General features: G+C 48.8%; 1 protein-coding gene across 2 annotated transcripts in view; it reads left to right on the top strand.

The window, feature by feature from the left end:
* The first annotated feature begins 4,394 nt into the window (after positions 1–4,394).
* Fgd3 (FYVE, RhoGEF and PH domain containing 3) overlaps positions 4,395–19,138 on the top strand; it is a 57,787-nt gene continuing 43,043 nt past the window's right edge. Inside the window, exon 1 of one of the 2 annotated variants that reach the window (XM_023707787.1) lies at positions 4,395–4,406. In XM_023707787.1, the coding sequence (XP_023563555.1) occupies positions 4,404–4,406 (3 nt within the window). In that variant the 5' untranslated portion in view covers positions 4,395–4,403. Of the gene's footprint in view, positions 4,407–13,045; positions 13,115–19,138 lie in introns of those variants that run through there. The other variant, XM_004647567.2, reaches the window with a different exon arrangement.

A 19,138-nucleotide genomic window follows, 5' to 3' on the forward strand; every position in this document is an offset into this window, starting at 1 on the left:
GAGGAGGAGGAGGAGGAGGAGGAGGAGGAAGAGGAGCATATGCAAGGCATGAGGCACAAGTCTGTGTGAGCACAGGCACATACATCGTGCAAACATGTCTGTTCATGCTTGTGAACATGCAAGTGTATTGCATGCATGAATATATGTTCAAACATGTGCTCAAATGTTCATGTGTGTCCCCATGGGTGACCCTACATCTAGTTGTCAGGATGGAGTCAGGTGGGTGAGATGGATCCCAGAAGGCTGGAACAGCACATGCCTAGTGCTGCATTGGATATTAAAGGCTGGGCCAGCTGAGGAGACCAGCTTGAGAGTCTAGAACAAGTCGGTGCTACTGCCTACTTTTTCTCCTGGGAATCAGATCTGAGGATGGGGACCAGCAGGCAAGTGCTTGAGACTGCATGTGCTGGGGCCACAGAAAGTTCCCATGTACACTATAACCGCATGTCACAAGCATGCCGGCAATGCTGTGGAGAAAGAAAAGTGTGTCTGGCTCCTGGCATGAGGCATTTTGGTCTGTGTATCCCTCCGTAGTTAAGAAGAACCATCCTGCAGGAGCCCCAGGACATCTTTAAACCTAGTGTTTGAAGCTTGCAGTTAAAGAGCTTCCGATATCTTCATTTCTCATGTGGACAGAGATGTACAGGGAAATTAAATCATTTTAACACACACACACAAATAAGTAAATAAATAAGTGCTTCTGACATTTTTCTGTGTGTGGCGGGGAATCATACACCACTCCTATTTCAAGCACCGACACTTTTCTTTGCTGCGGTTTTAGAATACAAAAGTCTACTATGGGGCTTAAGCGCCTGCCTGGCAAGCACCAGGTCCTGTTTGATCTGTGGTACTGCAAGAAGAAAAAAAGTCCACTATGGAGCTGAGTTCCTTGTGACACGTGGCCAGGCTCATATACGGCTGGCACCTGAGGGATGAGGCCCTTTGGACTTGGGGTGACCCTTGGAAATGTGGAGGTACTCATTTCTCACTGGTGTTTTAGAGGATGAAGTGGCCTTTTCTCTAGAGAACATTGAGCATTTGTTTTAAAGAAAAGGCCTGCATGTGGGCTGTTAAAGGAAGGCACCTCTGGGCAGTGTGTGGAATGTAATAAGTGCTCTGAAAATGAAGGGAATTCCCTTCTTTCCTGGTTGTAGTACGTGACACACAGTCCTCCACATGCTCTGTCCCTGTCCCATTTCCACAGATCGTTTTTGCCAAGTGGTAACCACAGTTTCTAAGGTCTTGTCTTTTTTTCTTTTCTTTTTTTTTTCTCCTCTCTGAAAGTTTCCGCTACATAACCCTGCTGGCTATTCTGGTGGCCACATAATACTTGGTGCCTCAGCTCTTCAGGAGCAGAAGGGCTCTTCAGGAGACAAAGGCATCTGTCCCAGACCACAAGCCCATGCTTTTATTTGCAGAGATTTTCCGGGCACAGTGAAGGCCAGATGGGGACATTTAGAACTATGAACCAGCTGTCTCTAGGGAAATGAATGAGAAGCAAGCATTTCCCTGGTACCAGGCGCCTCCCCAGGGGAGGCCTCTCTCTCTCCTGACTCTGTGGGGAAAAGTTGCCTACAGGGAGTGTGACACTCAGTGACAGCAGCCCTGGGGGTTGGCACTATGGCGCTCAGGGGACAGGCTACTGGGCCTCACTGTCCATGCTTCGGCAGCACAAGGCTCCAGAACAAGTCAGAAATGTGGGCCTGCAAGGGGTCTCCAGCTCTGTGAGCCACTCTGAGTCTGAACAGCATGGGGGCTGGGGAGATAGCTTGGCAGTCTAAGTGCCTGCCTGGCAAATGCAAGGACTGGAGTTCGATCCCCAGTAACCACATGCTGTGCCAGCCCTGGAACCACCAGCACACTGTGCAGGCCACTGAAACCGAGCATGGTGGCACATGCCTGTAATCTCAGCACTGGAGAGGTTGAGACAGGAAGATCACTAAAAGTCTGAGCTGCATAGTAAGACCCTGTATAAATAAATAAATGAAAGACTAAAAAAAAATTAAAGAACATGGAATCTAGAGGGCACTGTGAGGCATCCTTTTTAACATGGGCGTGGAACTGTGTAAAACTGACTCCAGGATAGCAGCTCGGTGGGTGGGGTCTGTGGTGCAGGGCTGAGCAACAGAGAGGAGAGAGTGCATAATCATTAGTTTTCAGCCATTTGCACCTCTTGTCAGGGGCTGAAGGTTTGAAGGACAGAAGTGGGACAGAAGTGGGAACCAGGAAGGACTGGGTAAGAGCAATCTCCTGGACGCAGCAGAATAGCTACTGTCTTATTTTTCTCTTGCTGCTGAGACAAAATACCAGACACCCAAAGTTAAAAGGGTAAAGGTTAAAATAATAATAATAATAATAGTAAAGGTTTATGTAACTCACAGTTTATGGGGGTTTCAGTCCATAATCAGCTGGCTCCAAAGCAGAGGCAACCCTTCATGGCAGCAGGGTAGACAACAAAAAGTGAGGGGAGACAGAGGGAGGCAACAAGCCTCTTTCTGCCCCTCATATTGTATGCAGGCTGCCCCACCTAGGACAGGTGTAGCACACACACCCTTAATCCTAGTCTTGGACCTAGAATCAATCACAAACTTTAGATTCAACCACTGGTGAAAAATCTGCCTTTCCTGAGGACTGAGGCATTGCAGAGGTAGGGTGGGGGAAGGGGGGTAGGGGGCACATCTGGACACAAACCGTGACATTTACTAGTTGGGGAAAGTTTGCAGTAAGCTATAGAGTAAGGAAAATGTGTCTAAAACAACACGTATGGTACATGCTAGTACCATAAATAAAGCGCACATGTGGATATGGAATCATACAGCAGTGTCAGGTAGAGTTAACTGGGCCGTGAACTGGGCCCTACACCAGAACCAGTACCTTAGTATCCCATAGACTTCTTCAGCAGTGAGGGAGGCCCCGCATGAAGAACTCTGCTTCCCAGAGGATGAGGACTCTTGCTGAAGGTGGAGGCTGAGGTTCATTCAGACCCCTGCTTTTCCTTTTCTTAGGGACATCTTTTTCCTTTAAAGTATTTTCTCCTCCATTGCATGTATTTTTAACTTTGCAAGTAACATATTAGCCCCACCTTGGTGTTTTGGAGACTAGATCTTGCTATACAGCCTAGGCTGGGTTTGGACTTTCAATTCTCCTTCATCAGCCTCCTGAGTGTTGGGATTACATGTGAGCGCCAGCATGACCAGCTAGCACTTTAGTGTTCTCTTAAAAAACTCTGTCTCTGTCTCTCTGTCTGCGTCTTTCTGTCTCTGTCTCTGTCTGTCTCTCTCTTTCTCTGTCTCTCTCTCTCTCTGTCTCTCTCTCTCTCTGTCTCTCTCTCTCTCTCTCCCCTCTGTCTATCGCTCTGTCTCTGTCTCTCCCTCTCTTTCACTCTTTATTTCTCTCCTATGTCTTGTAAGAAACCTTGTGGAAGGCCCCACAGTAGTGTTATTAAGTCCTTGGGCATTTCCTTAATAAATTTCAGATATATGGTGAGATGGTGGGTATCTGGATGAATGGATGATAATCTGAAACTCTGGGCTTGGCTGGACAGTGCTAGCCACCAGAGCTGACATTTCCTGTTGACTTCCTGTCAGCTGACAAACCCCAGGGGATATGGGTTCCTGCAGGGGATCAAGCCCTCGGTAAGAGGCAGAACCATCTGGGCTGTTCACACACCCCCTTCCATGCACACCACATACACATACCACACACACACACACACACACACACACACAGAGTTTTCACACAAATATCTTCTTTGCAAACACACATTTCCCACCATAACCTCCCTCTGCATGGAGTAAGTATCCACACACTATAAAAAAGGGTCACCTGCAGTACTGGAGTATTTAAAGATCCCTGCAGCCAGAGGTGTGGGCGGGGCATTGATGTCCAGAAAATTAAGTAGCCTTCCCTCCTGAGCCCAAAGCTTCAGGGACCCCATCTGCTGCCCCAGACTCCTGGCTCTGGGCTCACCACTAGCCCTGTGCCTGCTGGTTGCCATGGGGACTAGTCTGTGGTATCCCAGACTGAGTGGGGCCCCTCCTCCCTCACGTTCCACGTGCAGGCTTTGTCAGGGTGCAGTGTGTCCCCGCAGCTGTGACCAGCAGAAGGCAAGGGGCTGCCAGGGAGCCAGGAGCACTCTGCAGGATCCCAGCTGGCTTCAGAACTGAGCTGAAGGGCGCCTGCACACAGCTCTGCTCGTGGTGTCCCTGAAAAGACCCCTGGCGTCTGGACTTCTTGTGAACCACCCAGGGCTCATCCGGAAGCTGTCCCTGGATAGGAGCTCTTGCAAGCTTCAAGTTTGCCTAGTTGGGGCTGTGCCGAGCCATAGATTCTTCTTGTTTTTTTTTTTTTTTTTTTTTTTTGACTCTTCTTGTTTTAAAAATGGTTTTTGTCCTCTAAGGAAGATGGTGAGTACATGGGATTTCAGGGGGCTTTGGGGTCCTGTGGGGGTGGTTTTTCCCTGCAGCTGGCTACTGATTTTCCAGGGGATGGAGCCAGTTGGACCCTTCCCTAAGAGGAGGATGCTGTCTGTTGTGTAATTTGAAGAGATTTAATCAGCCCCCTGCCCCCACCTAAGCATGTCTGAGCAAGGCTGGGCTGTTAGGGGACCACTGTAGCTCTCTGTGCTGTGGTTCTGGGAGTTTCTGGTTCTTGAGCAGAATTGTCTGGATCTTTTTTTGTTTGTTTGGTTTGTCTTTTTGAGACAGGGTCTCGCTGTGTAGTTCAGGCTGGTTTTAAACTTGCTTACACAGCTCAGATTGGCCTCGAACTCATGGCAGTCCTGCCTCAGCCAGTGCTGGGATCACAGCATGCACCACTTTGCCCTGCTTGTCTGGGTACTTACTGAACAATCTGCATTACACTGGCTGCTATGACAAGACCTGGTCTCTTTCCAGATTTCCCCACCCTCTCCCCACTCTTTTCTCTTTCTTTCTTTCTCTCTTTCTTTCTTTCTTTCTTTCTTTCTTTCTTTCTTTCTTTCTTTCTTTCTTTCTTTCTTTCTTTCTTCTTTCTTTCTTTCTTCTTCTTTCCCTCCAAATGGTTGAGAAGGGAAAAGAATGCACTTAAAAAATATTGCCTTTGGGATTTCCCATGACAATGGGACTCTCTGTCTGAGATGCTGAAATTCTTTTTTTCTTTCTTCTTCTCTCTCCTTTTTGCTAGTGTTATAGTTGCAATTAAACATCTTCCCTAAATGTCATCACTTGTAAGAGGAAAAATAAGCCAGAGTGAAAGGGATCTTTAGTGTGCCTTCAGGGAAACTTGAGGTTCATTAAAAAAAATAAAGAAAAACAGCGTTTTGGATGAATGAGGATGAGAGCCTCATAGAAAAGCTGAATGACTGTGGCACTCCAGGCTGTCCTGGCTGGCTGGCTTTCTTTCTTTCTTTCTTTCTTTCTTTCTTTCTTTCTTTCTTTCTTTCTTTCTTTCTTTCTTTCGAGTCAGGGTCTCTTTCTCTTTTTATAGTACAGGCTGGTCTTGACTGAGCTTGCTTCATAGCCCAGGCCAGCTTTAAACTCACAGTGATCTCCTGCCAAAGCCTCGGGAGCGCTGGGATTACAGGCGTGAGCCACCACACCTGGCCTTCCTGTTGTGTTTCTGGGGCTCTATGTCCATCCATGAATTAGGAGAGCTAGACCATTGTCATTTTCCACCAGTTGGAAACACAGGCTTGGTTGCCTGAAATCAGTTTGAAGTACAAAATATGATGTGTGTGCTCATCGTGTTTGTATATCTCAGTGTAGGTAGAATCTGTGTGGACTCTGAAGATGTGAGCAAACCACAGCCCCAGTGAGTTTGTCACAGGTTTTTGTATTTTCTTTTTTTTTTTTTTTTTACTGTACTAAGAATCAAACTTAGGACTTTGAGCTTGCCAAGCAAGCACTTATACCACTGAGCTATATCCCTGGCTGGTAGGTTTGGTTTTTGTTTGTTTGTTTGTTTGTTTTTCAGTACTGGGGATTGAACTCAGGGCCCTGCGTTTGCCAGGCAAGCACTACTGAGCTATCTCCTTGGCCCTGCCATAGGTTTTAACTTGCCAGAAGTTAAAGATTTTCTTTCTTTTTACAATTTTATTTTTTAGCACATGTTTCACCTATTGTGGGGACTAGGTACTCATGTCTGACATATCTTAATTGTTTTCATCCCCCTTCCTTTCCCTTTCCCTTCTCCCCTCTATCTCTAGATCTGCTTCGCATTTCTGAAAAATCTCAGTCCAGTTGTCCATCTTTCCTTTACTGTTTAAATTATTTGTACTTGGGGCTTCTCAGATGAGAGAAACCGTGTGCTAGTTAAGTTTGTGCATCTGAAGTTAAGTGTTTTCCTCACAGCAGTGACCCCTGGCTGCTGTCTGGCCATGGCCTATGGCTCTTCCTTCTCAGCTGACTCGGGGGCCCAAGGCCTAGAGTTCTGCCTCTCACCCACTCTGTGCTCCAGGGTCAGCCTGAATCCCAAACGTGCCTCCTCATCTTCAGGCCTCAGGACTCCCAGAGATTGGGCTAGGGCCAGACTGCCTCAGTTTCCTTGTGGGCCGGGGGCTCATCCCTCCAGTCTTGTGAGGTTTCTGCATCACCACTGGCTTCTTTAAGCCTATCATGAGGCCGGCACCAATCTGGGGAAAAAATCAGTAGAAAAACATCACATGTGCTATGGAGAGTCAGGAAAATGCCCACCTGCCATTGTGGGCACAGATCATGGAGGCGCTGTCCCCAAAAAGGGAATAGCTGTGGGTGGAAGTCTGGCCTTACTCCTACCATGGATCTCATTCTGTCAGCTATAAAGGGGGTCAAGTGTCACCCACTGGCAGCTCTCTGTGGGGTGGAGGGGCTGAGGGTGTATTTGTGCCATGCATGGTGAGCAGCAGAAGCCTTCCCTCACAGCAAGCCCCTGCTGTAGGGAAGACTATGTCTCCTTCCCAAACTTGTGGGTAGAGTCATCTAGTCCTATAGCTTTAGGTCAGCTCCGGGGGCATCCACATTCTCTAGGACATTCTAAGCATGGGGCACCCCAAGGACTGTGTGGGGACCTCAGGGATGAGATGGCTTGGGGTGGGGTCTTGGCTTAACATTCCCACACCAGGTGCATCTAAAGTCTAGCATATGTCTGTGTGGCCAGGGATCCCAGGACAGCCAAGGTACTGGGAGGGCAAATGCCACTCATGTCCTGTCCTGCATGTGCCAGTGAAGGTATAGTCACCTCTCCTATGGTGGCCTGCTGAGGTGCTTTCACTGTCTCCACTACAGAGGAGACTGCTACAGGGGCTCAGCTAACTGACCAGCCAACTCAGGACCACTTAGCTCACTAATCAACTTCCTTCCACCCTCCACCTTCCCCCTGTCCAGGCCTCAGGACATTGCTGTCGCAGGCATCCTTATGTGCCCTGAACACTGTCCTTCCTGGTACCTTCTCCCCCAGTATCCCCAGCTCAGCAGCATGACCTTAAAAGGAGCTTCTGAATCCCACATGCGGTTGGCATGGCCTTTGGTTACTCAGGAGCTGAGCCTGGGGACTCGTAAAAAAACGAATCCTAGTCATGGTGAAAACTCCCCTTGGTAGGAGTTCAGGACGCCTCAGGACTGGGGAGCACAGGAGGAACCCTACACCACACCAGACTTCCGAAGTCTCCTGCCTGACGCTGTGCAGCTGCCCCACAACAATGCTGGAATTATCCTCTATTCATGCACTGAGGGGGGTGTGGCCACTCCCTTAATGCCTTAGTTTTTATGTATCTCTCTATTTACACAGAGATAAATAGAGAGATACATAAAAACTAAGGCATTAATGGGTAATTCTTTTCTTACACTGTTGGAAAAAAAAAAACAAAAAAACAAAAAAACCAACAACAGCAAAGCCTTTGCATAAGGATAGACATATCAGAAGTTTTTGTTAAAGACCCAAAACAATTGCTTCCACTTCAGGCCCAAATGTTCTCCTCCTAGACTCTCCACCCACTGTGTAATTATACCCCTTGACTAAGAAGCTCTCAAAATGTCACTTCTTCTAAGTGTTGGAGCAGGGATTGTATCTCCATTTCAATGCTAAAGGCTCCTTTTGCTAAGATCACTAAACCATCCAGGGTTTTTTGGTACCAAGAATTGAACTCAGGGCCTCATGTTTGCCAAGCAGGTGCTAGCCTCTGAACTACATCCCCAGCCCCAACCATCAAATTTTTTTTTTTTTTAGCCATCAAATATTTTTAAAGCAATTCTTTTTTAAAAAATAGAGCATAGTGAGGGATGATTAATCAGCTAGTCCCTCCCTGCACTTTGTATTCACTTCCCCAGGGAGTCTCTACGCTTGAGGTCCAATGATATTTCCCCCCTCCTACGAAGAAAGTCACCCAATGTCACTCCGCTTGACTGAATTTGCACACAGGCCTCACAGGTTCCAGGTCTGTGTTTGTCGACCTTCCAGCTGCCCAAGCAGAAGAGATAGCAAGTGAAGATAAAGCCTGTGTCAAAGTTTAAAAACTGTTGTTTATATGTAAACCAAACGTAATTTAATTTAACACAACCTAGCAAACTTTTTGTAAAATAAAAAAATGTACTTTCAGAAAGCAAAATTACACTCAGCATTTCTTCCCTTTTTGGTTTCTTGACCACATTTTTCCTTAGAGAGATTTAGGACAGCTAAGTAGAAATTAAAATTTCCATCTGTAAACAGCCACGGAGCCAGCTGTCTTTCATTGTGCAGGAGTGCTGGGCTGGGAATCTTGGATGAGCAATGAGCCCCTTTCATTCTCTGATGTTCAGGCAGATTGACTCTTCTGCCAAATGCAAAGATCATAAGTGCTCTTTGTGCAAATGTATATGCTTTCAAGAAGCCTTGGGAAGAACATGAGAATTCTGAGGAGCTCAGCACCCAAAGCCAGCCACTTAAGTGGCTCGCACAGCCTCAGGGGAGCTTTTGTTTCCTGGGGTCTGCCTATCATTAGGTGGGATGTTCAGCAGGAGTTGCCTTGGAGCCAAGCAAAATGCACCCTACTCAAGCCCATCAGAAATAAGTGCCATGATCCCCACCCCTTTCCTGCCCTGCTATTTCCCTTGTCTTGATGAAAAGACAAGAATAATTTAGACCCTTTGTCCAATGTTTGGACGCTGCAGGGTTCTAGGAAGGATGTGGGACTTGTGGCTCTCAATTCCCTAGTGATCACAGAAGCAGCTCCACTCTGAGCACTGGGCCCTGTGGATAGAGTTGTCATGCTGAACAGGAGCTTCAGGGCCACTCTGCCTTTCTCTGGAGGAATACGGACATCAGACGTGGGGTTGCTGTAAGTTTCCTGTGGGAACTGCCTTGACAGCCTGCTGTATGTTCTTCTGTGTCTGGTAGCTGCTTAAACAAGGGCTGTCTACTTGCAAAGACATCTGATTTCCTTTAACCCCAGTTGCAGACTTCCTCCTGGTGAGTGGATACTGCCCCCCAGCCTCAGCGGAATGTCTCCTACCAAGTGGGCACTTGCCCCTTGTTGACAGGTCACTGCCCCCCAGTTCTCCCCATCCTGGCCTCTCTATAACCCTATCTTTACACCTCTTTGATCTTTGCAATGAGCCTGGGCCAGAATCCTGGCCACCCCCAAGTCTTTGTGGGCTTTCCTTTTAGGCAGGGCTGAGGGTGTTCTTTGGGCAGACCCTCATTAGAGCTGTCCTCCTTGTAGAAAGCTGCTTGGTGGGGTGGAAGCATATCCCTGGAGAACAAGCTGTGGGACAAAGAGGGGCTTGTGGCTTTCCTCTAAAGGGTCTAGAATCCAGGAAACTATTTAGGGTCACAAATGCGCCTGCACCGTGACCACCCCCATGGAAGAGTCTTCCATGGTCATCAGGAGCCCTGAAGGTTGAGGGCTGTTCAGGACACTGATGAAACAAACAGAAATGGGAAGTACTGCATGCTCATACTTCCTGGTAGTTGCTGTGCTGAGGGCTGATCCTCTCTTCTTCCAACCTCAGGGCACCCCTTGCTCTTTTTTCCTGAGAAAATACTTATCATTTAGCTATTGCTGCCTAACAAATCACCCCAAGCTTAGTAGTATAAAGCCATAGTAGATGCTCAGTTTGCTGGTCAGGAATGTGGGTGGCCTGTCTCTGCCCTAGGTTTCTTGGGGGACTGCAGTCAGATGGTGGCCAGACTTGTATGAAGTCCTGACAGGCCAAGAAGCCACCTTCGAGGTGACTTAAGCATGGCTGGTGGCAAGGGGCCTCAGATCTTTCCTTCTTCTCCGGGCTGACTGAGGGTCCTCAGCATGGGGCTGCTGGTCGTCCCCCCCTGAGGGCGCCATTTGGGAGGGAAAGCCCAAAGCTCAGTATCATGTACCATCTGATCTTGAAAGTCATCCTTGTCATTTCTTTTTCTTTCTTTTTTTAAAAATGTATTTAGTACAGGGTCTACAGGGCCTCACTGTGTAGACCAGACTCATAGTGATCCTCCTGTTTTCAGCCTCCCAATACAGGTACACGTGCCACCACACCCAATCTCAGAAAGTCATCCTTGTCCTTTTTAATTCCCACAGGTCAGTCTTATTGGTGATGGGAAGGGCTACATGAGAGCATAGGCCACTATGGGGCTCCTTTGTAGGTGGTGTCACCCCTTTTTTCCCCTGCCCCATTTAGGGAGGAAAAGCCGCTAGCTTAGCCTAGGTTCTGCTTTCAAGTCATAGATCCCCTCCCGCTCTTTCTTTTTTTTGCTGGCAGTCATCCGCCAGGACCCTGACCTTTCAGATCTCACTTGTGACCTACGAACATGCTTGTTGTCAATGTTCATCTTGACTTCCTTAGGCCAGTTCTGTGCTCCTGGTGGGCCTGGGCCTGGGTCTCTAGTTTTGACAGGAGCCTGCTGCTGGCCTTCTAGATTGGGATATGGCAGCAGAGGGGACAGCTGTATTGAGTAGACGAGGCAGTCCTCCTCCTTCCTGACCTGGGCTGGAAAAGTGAGGAAGAAAAGTTAAGACTTTGAGGCCAAGCCCAGGACAGCAGAGCACTGGTGATTTAGGTGATAGCAGCTGAGATTTCCCGAGCACCTGCCACATGCCAGGCCCTCGTTCCTCACCACCAAATGTGGCCCATGTTTTCTCCATTTTATGGAGAAACAGAGGAGGCTCTGAGAAGTTCTGGGATGTGCTCAAGAACACATCACCTGCGAGCCAGGCATTAACCTTCTGCAATCCCAGCTATATCCTCAGATGGGTGCCCAGAAGGGCCAGAGGGAACCTGGGGACAAACTCGGCATGACTAGGCCTGCAGCTCCTGGAGGGGGCTGGATCAGTATGTCAGAGAATGTCTAAACTGAGGCTCCAGAGTGGGCACAATGTGACCCTCTGCAATGAACGTGTGCTTCATCACCCAGCCACTGTAGCGTGTTTCCAGTCTTAGTGCTTTAAATGAAAGGATACTTGGGAGGCAAAATGTGTGATATCTGCTAAACCAGCCCCAGGAGCTGAGCTGGGGAGTGAGACCCCATTTCCAGCTAGCATAGACATCATTTGGGAACTCAGCAAGCCTCCACTTGACACTTTGTGGAAGTGCTCAGGGAAGTCAGTGTGGGTTGCAGAAATCATCCTGTGCTCCCTTTGTTGCTTTCTGCAGCTTTATTTTATTTATTTATTTTATTTTATTTTATATAGTACTGGGTATCAAAGCCAGGCCCTCATGTATGCTAAGCAAGTGCTTTACCACTGAGTTACACTGCTAGCCCTGGTAGCTTGATTTTACTTTGTCTCTCACCTGGATGGCATTTTCCCTGTGTGAAACTCTGGCGGTAGTGCCTTCACGGTGGCTACTTTAGGGAACTCCTCATGCCCCAGCCAGGGATTATGACTCCATCCATGACAAATAGGAAAAAAACCCAAAGAAAGACCCATAGTTGTTGTTATTTAGGGCTGGATTAAGAAGGCATTATCAGTATTGAGTTAGACTTTCCAGGACCTGGATACTCAGGTCCCACAGGCGCGGTGGCCTGGCCGCTCAGGGCCTGTGGGGGTAGGGTGGCCCCACTTAGGCTCTGTAGTGGTCTGAGGATGACTCTTTATAACTATACAGGATCTTTGGGGGGTCTCTCTCATTTATTTCTTGAGAGATGTGAGTGTGCGTGAATTTGCAACATCCACCAGAACCTCCCTGTCTCAGGCTAGCAGGCAGTGTCCTTTGCCTCAGTCTCCTTTCCAATAAGAATGACTGACAAAGGTCACTTACCAACTCCAGAAAAATGAAAACAATGAAACAGTGACAGGAAGGACCTCCTCCACCTCCCCACCCACCCCTCCCCTTAAAAATCTCATCCCCATCTCCCAACCTCTGGCAAATCCCACAGAGCCCAGAGGCCAGCACACCTCTGCACAAAAACACAACTGCAGTGGCATCAGATTGTACAGCTGCTGCTGCCGTGACTCTGCCTTATGCTGTAAGGTTGAAACTGACCTCCATTCCCTGTCCTTTTTCTAGGACTGCATGTCACTATATTTATTGACTCTTCCTAAAACAAGGAGGGAGCCTTCTGGTTGGCGTGGTTGGCCTGGTTGGGGAGTTGGAGTGCTGGGTGCCACTAGAGTAGTCCTCAGGAGCCTGGAGCTCTGCCTAGGCCTCCTGGCGTACCTTAAAGGAATATGTTTGTGGCAGGGCCTCTCCATTTTCCACCCTTTTGTGGCCATTTCACTGTACCCACCCACTGAGGTCTGAGGAAGACTGTGCCAAGCAGGATTTGTGAGCCTATCTGATTAAGGCCAGCTTCTGCTGACTCTGCCTCTCTCAAGATCTCTGTCACCACTTCTACTCAGAAAAACTTCAGAAAAATTAAGGAGAGGGTGGTCTTGGGGTCCTTGCCTAGAGTGCCCCGGTCCCCTCAGAACAGGCTACTAAGCTTTAACCTAGTCCAATTGACGGCCGCTGCTCCAGAGGCCTGCTCTAGCCGACGCTGAGGACTGCATTTTTGAGGTCACCCCCACCACCTTGCAAGAGAGGCTCCTTTACAGCCACAAGCCAGACTCCTCTCACGCTGCGTAATGGCACGGAAATGCAAATACGCCATCGTTTTGTGACCCGTATTGTGAAAATGCGAAAAAGGAAGTTGTGCTTTGCTGTAGCATGAGGCTCAGCCCTGGAGGAGATATGCGCTGGCTGGCCGGAGAACTGTGAGTGGAGATTGGCTCTGAGGACTCCTGCGGAGCCTGACTGTCTGGTTTTGAGAGGGGGACTTTGGGAGGGTGGGGGCTCTTGAAGCAGAGCAGAAGTCATTTGAGGGAGACGGATGTTTTCAAGACAGGAAGCTGCCCTGTGGTATGGAGTGGTACCTTGTATCCTACTGTTGTCTGTCTTTCTGTAGGTTCCTCTGACATTATTGCTAAAAGGTCAGAGTTACTGTGGGCATCAGAATGGAAGGGTAAGAAGCCTTTGTAAGGTGTGGCGTGCTGGAGAGTGCTGGCTGTTGTCAGGGGGCAGCTCAGACTCATATGATGGACAGTAACTCCTATACCCTCTAGGAAACCCAGCGGGGCACAGGTACACAATGACCTTATGTAGGGCTGACTCCATGTCGGGCCCAGGCCCCTCCCAGGTCACCCAGGCTTGAAGAAAATGTAAGACTTCTGCCCGAGCTGAGGAAAGGAGTCCCAGATACATTCCTTGGGGTCTGAGCTGTCCCACTTCCTATGACTCTGAGGGCAGAGTCACAGCAGCAGTGGCTGTACAATCTGATGCCACTGCAGTTGTGCTTTTGTGTAGAGGTGTGCTGGCCTGTGGGCTCTGTGGGATTTGCCAGAGGTTGGGAAATGGAGATGAGATTTTTAAGGGGAGAGGTAGATGGGGAGGTGGAGGAGGTCCTTCCTGTCACTGTTTCATTGTTTTCATTTTTCTGGAGTTGGTAAGTGACCTTTGTCAGTCATTCTTATTGGAAAGGAGACTGAGGCAAAGGACACTGCCTGCTAGCCTGAGCTTGCCCCCTCAGTCCTTTGTGTCCAGCCCCAGCCCCTCCCCACATTCTAAGCAGCTGGCTTGCACCCTGGCCTAGGGGTTTGGGTGGGGCCACTATGGGAGGAAGTGGTTTGTCTCAGCCAGGTTGCTTGCAGCTGGCCAGAGGCCTGGGTTCGGCTCCTAGGGGTGGGGGCACTGACGCTTATGTCTGCTTATGTCCTGGGTGTGCAAGGACCCTCAGAGCCACGCTGGCCTGCATTCTCTGCAGTAGAGGAGTGCCCTGTGTTGCTGTAAGGTTGAAACTGAAATGGCTTGCTCTGAGAGGCCTCACCACTGTTCAAGAGCCTGAGGACCCACCTGCCACTGCTGCTCTGTGTCCCTGAGGGTGGCCCATGGGCAAGAATGTGACCTTGAGAATCTCATGATGGGCGTTTCCACTGCCCCAGCTGGGACCTTAATGATCCCTATTTATAGATGAGAAGACTGAGGCTCCTTGGTGAAGGGAGTAGGACAGGGAGTGAGATGTAGCGCTGGGTAGATGAGTAAATAGATGAAAAGAGTCTGTGGGATGTCAGTGCTCCAGAGAGATTCAGGATGAGCATGTGCTAAAAACAATGAACAAGGACATAAGAAAGAACAGAACTGGTCACTGAAGTGACAGCCTGTCCCTGCCTGTCCCCGGACAAAGTGACTGACAGCGCGTAGGGGCCAAGCCAGCCCAGGAAGAAAACAGAGTTGAGTCCTTCATTCACCACTGACATTTCCTGCTGGGTGCCTGAGCCTCAGCTCTGCAGATATGTGTGGGTTCTGTAGGTGACAAGGAAGCCAGTGTCCTGCATGAGAGAAGGGCCAGAGGTCAGCCACTGACAGGTACGTGCAGGCAGCAAGGAACAGGGTGGAAGCACACTGGGAGTGAAAAGGGGCAGCCTCCTGACAGACCACAGCCAGGGACACGCCTTGTGGGGGAGGTGAACCTTAGTCTCCCTGCATTCTGCTCTTCCCTCAGTGACCTGCCTCAGACACTAGGACGACTTCCTCCGCCACCACCAACAGGTGGTCTGGGTGGCTTTGGCTTTCCTCCTCATCTTCCTTTAAAGCTGAAATGGGACACTCACCTTGCTGACTGGGAGCCTGGTTGCTGGCCACTGGAAATCCACCCTGGCCCTCCCTCTTGGGACTCCTGCCTAGGACGCTGCAGTCCACATGGCCTGTCCTCTCCCTCTCCCCCTTCTCTCCCCTCCTGCTACCCCTCCCTTGCTCTGAGCCCCACTGAGAGATGAGGGAAGACTGGATACTCAGGTCCCACAGGTGCGGTGGCCTGGTCACTCAGGGCCTGTGGAGTAGGGTGGTCCCACTTAGGCTCTGTCGTGGTCTAGGATGACTATAACTATACAGGATCTTTGGGGGTCTGTTTCATTTATTTCTTGAGCTATGTGTGTGTGAATTTGCAACATCCACCAGGACCTCCCTGTCTCAGTTGTCACCCCAATGGTCACTTGCAGTGATCCCCTGCAGTTAGATAAAATGATGGGATGGGATAGGCCTACTGAGGACTGCTTTGGTGGTGGGATTTGAGATTCCATGGTCTCAATTTAGATTTTATATTTTCAAAATTTGGACTTGATCAAGGCATATTTTATTTATGTGAAAGCACACATTACAAGGGATGGGAAAACTCCTTGCAAGGCAGATTTGAGTTGGTTCTTTTACTTAACTCACAATACTGAGGCCTGTGTAACAGGAAGAGAGGTGCCTCTGACGACCTTTAATGGGGGGAGGGGTCTAAAAGCAGGAAGTGGGGGTGGGAGGTCTGGGTGAGGTCAAGGTGAAGGGCTGGGGAAGAGAGGGGGTGCAGAGGGCAGGGCCTATGATCTAGAGAAGGCCTGCCTGGGGAGGAGAACTGGGTAGCGCCTAAGTGGCTCTGGGGAGAAAGACAGAGCCAGGAAGGGAGGTGGAGGGAGAAGACTGAGTGGACAGTGATGTGGAAGTTTAACAGGAAGTTCTTGTCTATTTGTTTTGTTTTTAAAAACACATATTGTCAAACATAATAGGAAGTGGAAAGAAGTCAATAATGAGCCTAGGGTGCTCATTCAGGTGAGGGTGAGCCTGGGCGCAGGGAATTCTCTTCTCCAAGAAGGGCCTGGGGATCTTAGAGCTGCAGATTAAATTGTTTTCTCCTAGTACTTTATTAGGCGATCTTTCAAAGGTGCCACCATGCTCGAATCATCTTACAGTGAGCACCTGTGCAGCCACCCCAAACTCCTGCAGGCTTGTGGCCAGCTACTTGTGCAGTGAAAGAGTCTATTTTATTTTAAAGATTGAATTTGAACTTTTCCCATGCTTTTTATGCATGACAACAAACAGTGATGTCTCATCATGACTCTATACTTGTACTTGTGTTCCTTCTTGGTGAAAGAAATAAAAGTGAAAACAAAATGGGACAGAAATAGAAGACGAGGGGCTGGGGAGATGGCTTAGTGGAATAAGCACTTCCCTGGCAAGTGCAAGGGCTTGAGTTCAATCCCTGGTTCCACCAAAAAAAAAAAAAAAAAGAAAGAAATAGAAGATGAAGATAAGTCAATTTAGAAAATGTAAAGGTAAAAATAGAGAGCAAACAGAAAATAAGTCAACAAAGGCAGGCATGCCTGGCAGGCTGAGGCAGGAGTATCACTTGAGCTCAGCAGGTAGAAGCCAGCCTGAGCAACATAGTGATACGCCGTCTCAAAAAAATGTAATTAATTAATTAAATTTATAAGTGAAAAGATGAAGTAGAAATGGTAACAGCGTGGGCTTCCCAGAGGCGACAGCCCCGGGTGAGAGGTGGCCCTGCTTGTGAGGTGCTAGCACTTCTTGCTGGAGCTCCGTGCACTGATCTCTGCGAATTCCTGAGTTTGCTGTCTGTGAGTTTCTGCCAACCTGACCTAGAGCACAAATCATCAGTGCCGCATTTGTCCCTTGATTTTTCCATGTCCTGCTGGGGTTGAGTGGACATAGAGCCCTCTGGTGTGACAGAGAGCAAATGGCACATGCCAGGGATCCAGGTTTTGAGCTCCTTTGAATCATTCCAGTAATGCCCCTCGTCCCTCTGCTCCCTCACCACCTGTACTGGTCACTGATGCCAACGAGCGTGGGCCCTACTGCTCAGGCCCCAGGCAGTTACCAGATGCATGAGGTGCCCTGCACATGTCTGTCTGTAAGAAAGGCTGAAAATGTGGGGGTGTTACGCTTGTGTGCTGCCTCAAGCTCTGAGAAACTTTGTAGAACTACAATTGCATCCCTTTTACAGACGGGGACCGAGGCTGGGGAATGTTGAGCTTTTCCTACGTGGCCTGGACGTTCAGGGCTGGAAATAGGATCATGCTAGTTGAAAGTGGGCTTCCCTGTGTCTGCACTGCCTTAGAGATGAAGTCTGCCAGGCCACAGCCAGTCCATGGGCCCTGTTAGTCCCCAGGGAGCCCTCAAAGGACAGGTCTGGGGCTGGCAGAGAGGAGTCCAGCCAGGGCCTCTTCCTAGGTTGGGGTTGCCTGCAGCTCTGGTTAACCCTCGTGGGTGGGTAGGGAGCTCTAGCCCTCCCCCTCTTCATTCAGGCTACCCACTGGGGGGCCTTTGGTCTCAGGCATGTGACCCACAAGAAAATCATTCCTACATTTCCTCATGGTCACTCACAAGGCCTCAAATGACACTGGGGCCACCAGGGCCACATTCCTGTGCTGTGAACTTATACACTGCCCTTAGCCTCTTCCCAGGTGATAGGATGGGGGCTGCACAGCCTGGCTGTGACCTTGCAGGAGCGGGGTGGGGAAAGAGGGCAGTGACATAGCAATCAGGACCATGTGCCAAGGCCTACAAAGGGGCTGGTGGGTGCCCCTGTGTGGCTGAGCTCCTGAGGGCTGTGTGCTCACAAATATACAGTGAGAATGAGACTCTGGGTGACCTTCACAGTCCTAAGTTCAGGTGCTCTGAGTGACTGTCATATTGCTGTGACCTTGTAGAGCTTTTTTATCTTCCCATTAAACACCAGCTTCACCTTCTCTTCTCCCTCAACGTGGCAGCCACCATTCTACTATTGTGAACCTGACCCCATTAGGGGTCTCATTTAAGAGGAACAACACAGAGATCGTCATTTCATGACTGGCTTACATCACACCGTATAATGTCCTCAAGGCTCATCCACATTGTGGCAGGTGTCAGAATTTATTTCCTTTTTAAGGCTAAGTATGTCCCACTGTACAGCTAGTTCGTAGGCTGCTTGTCCATTTGTGTTAGTTCTTGTTGCTGTAATAAATACCTGAGAAAAATTAACTTACAAGGAGGAAAGGTTTATCTATGCTCATAGTTTCAGAGACCTCTGCGGGAGGCATGTTTCACGGTGACCAGGATGTAACCAAAGTGACAAGAGGGGCTGGGGTTCCAAAATCCCCTCCGAGCACACCTCTAATGACCTTTCCCCATGAGGCCCCTCCCCTTAAGGGTTCTATCATCTGCCAGTAGTGCCAGGGATGCTTTGAAGCCTTCAACACAGGGTCTTTGGGGGACTCTCCAGATTTAGTTTGTAGTACCATCAGGGGATACTTGAGGGGCACCCACATTTTGGTTATTATGAATACTGCTGCTGGGAACCTGGGTATTGTCAGTACCTATTTGCAACCCTACTTTAGATTCTTGGGGCCAAGGATGTAGCCCCACAACACAACATCTGCCTAGCAAGCACAAGGTCCTGATTTTGATTCCCAGTATCAGAAATAAAAATCAATTCTCTCAGAAGACCCATGTTCTTGAGGACAGAGTAGGCTTACACTGGGAACTGATATGGGAGAAAACATAGCCTCTCTAAGAGAAGTTGCTGCACACCTGGGAGAGTTAGATACCTCTACCCCCATGCCACATCCAGCCTGCCTGACCAGTCTACAGGCATTAAGAGCAAGGGTGACAGGTCATGTTACTGCCCTTTGTTTTTCTACCATTTCCAAGTTTTCTTAAGGAAAAAAAAAAAGAAAAACACAAACTATTGTTAGCCAGCTTTCCAGCACTGTAACAAAATATCTGAGATAATTATAAAGAGAAAGGGTTATTTTTTGCTCACAGATTTGGAGATTTCCACGATCCATAGAGCACATTGGTTTGTGCCTGTGGCAAGACAACACAGGGTGAGGTTAAGCTTAACAGCCTAAGTTGTATGGTAATAACAATAAGCTTGTCTTCTGGATGGTTAACAACCTAAGTTTGCAGACCAAAATTAGAGAAAA

The sequence above is a fragment of the Octodon degus genome, unplaced genomic scaffold (genome assembly GCF_000260255.1).
Source record: "Octodon degus isolate 3935 unplaced genomic scaffold, OctDeg1.0 scaffold00312, whole genome shotgun sequence".
Lineage (NCBI taxonomy): Eukaryota > Metazoa > Chordata > Mammalia > Rodentia > Octodontidae > Octodon > Octodon degus.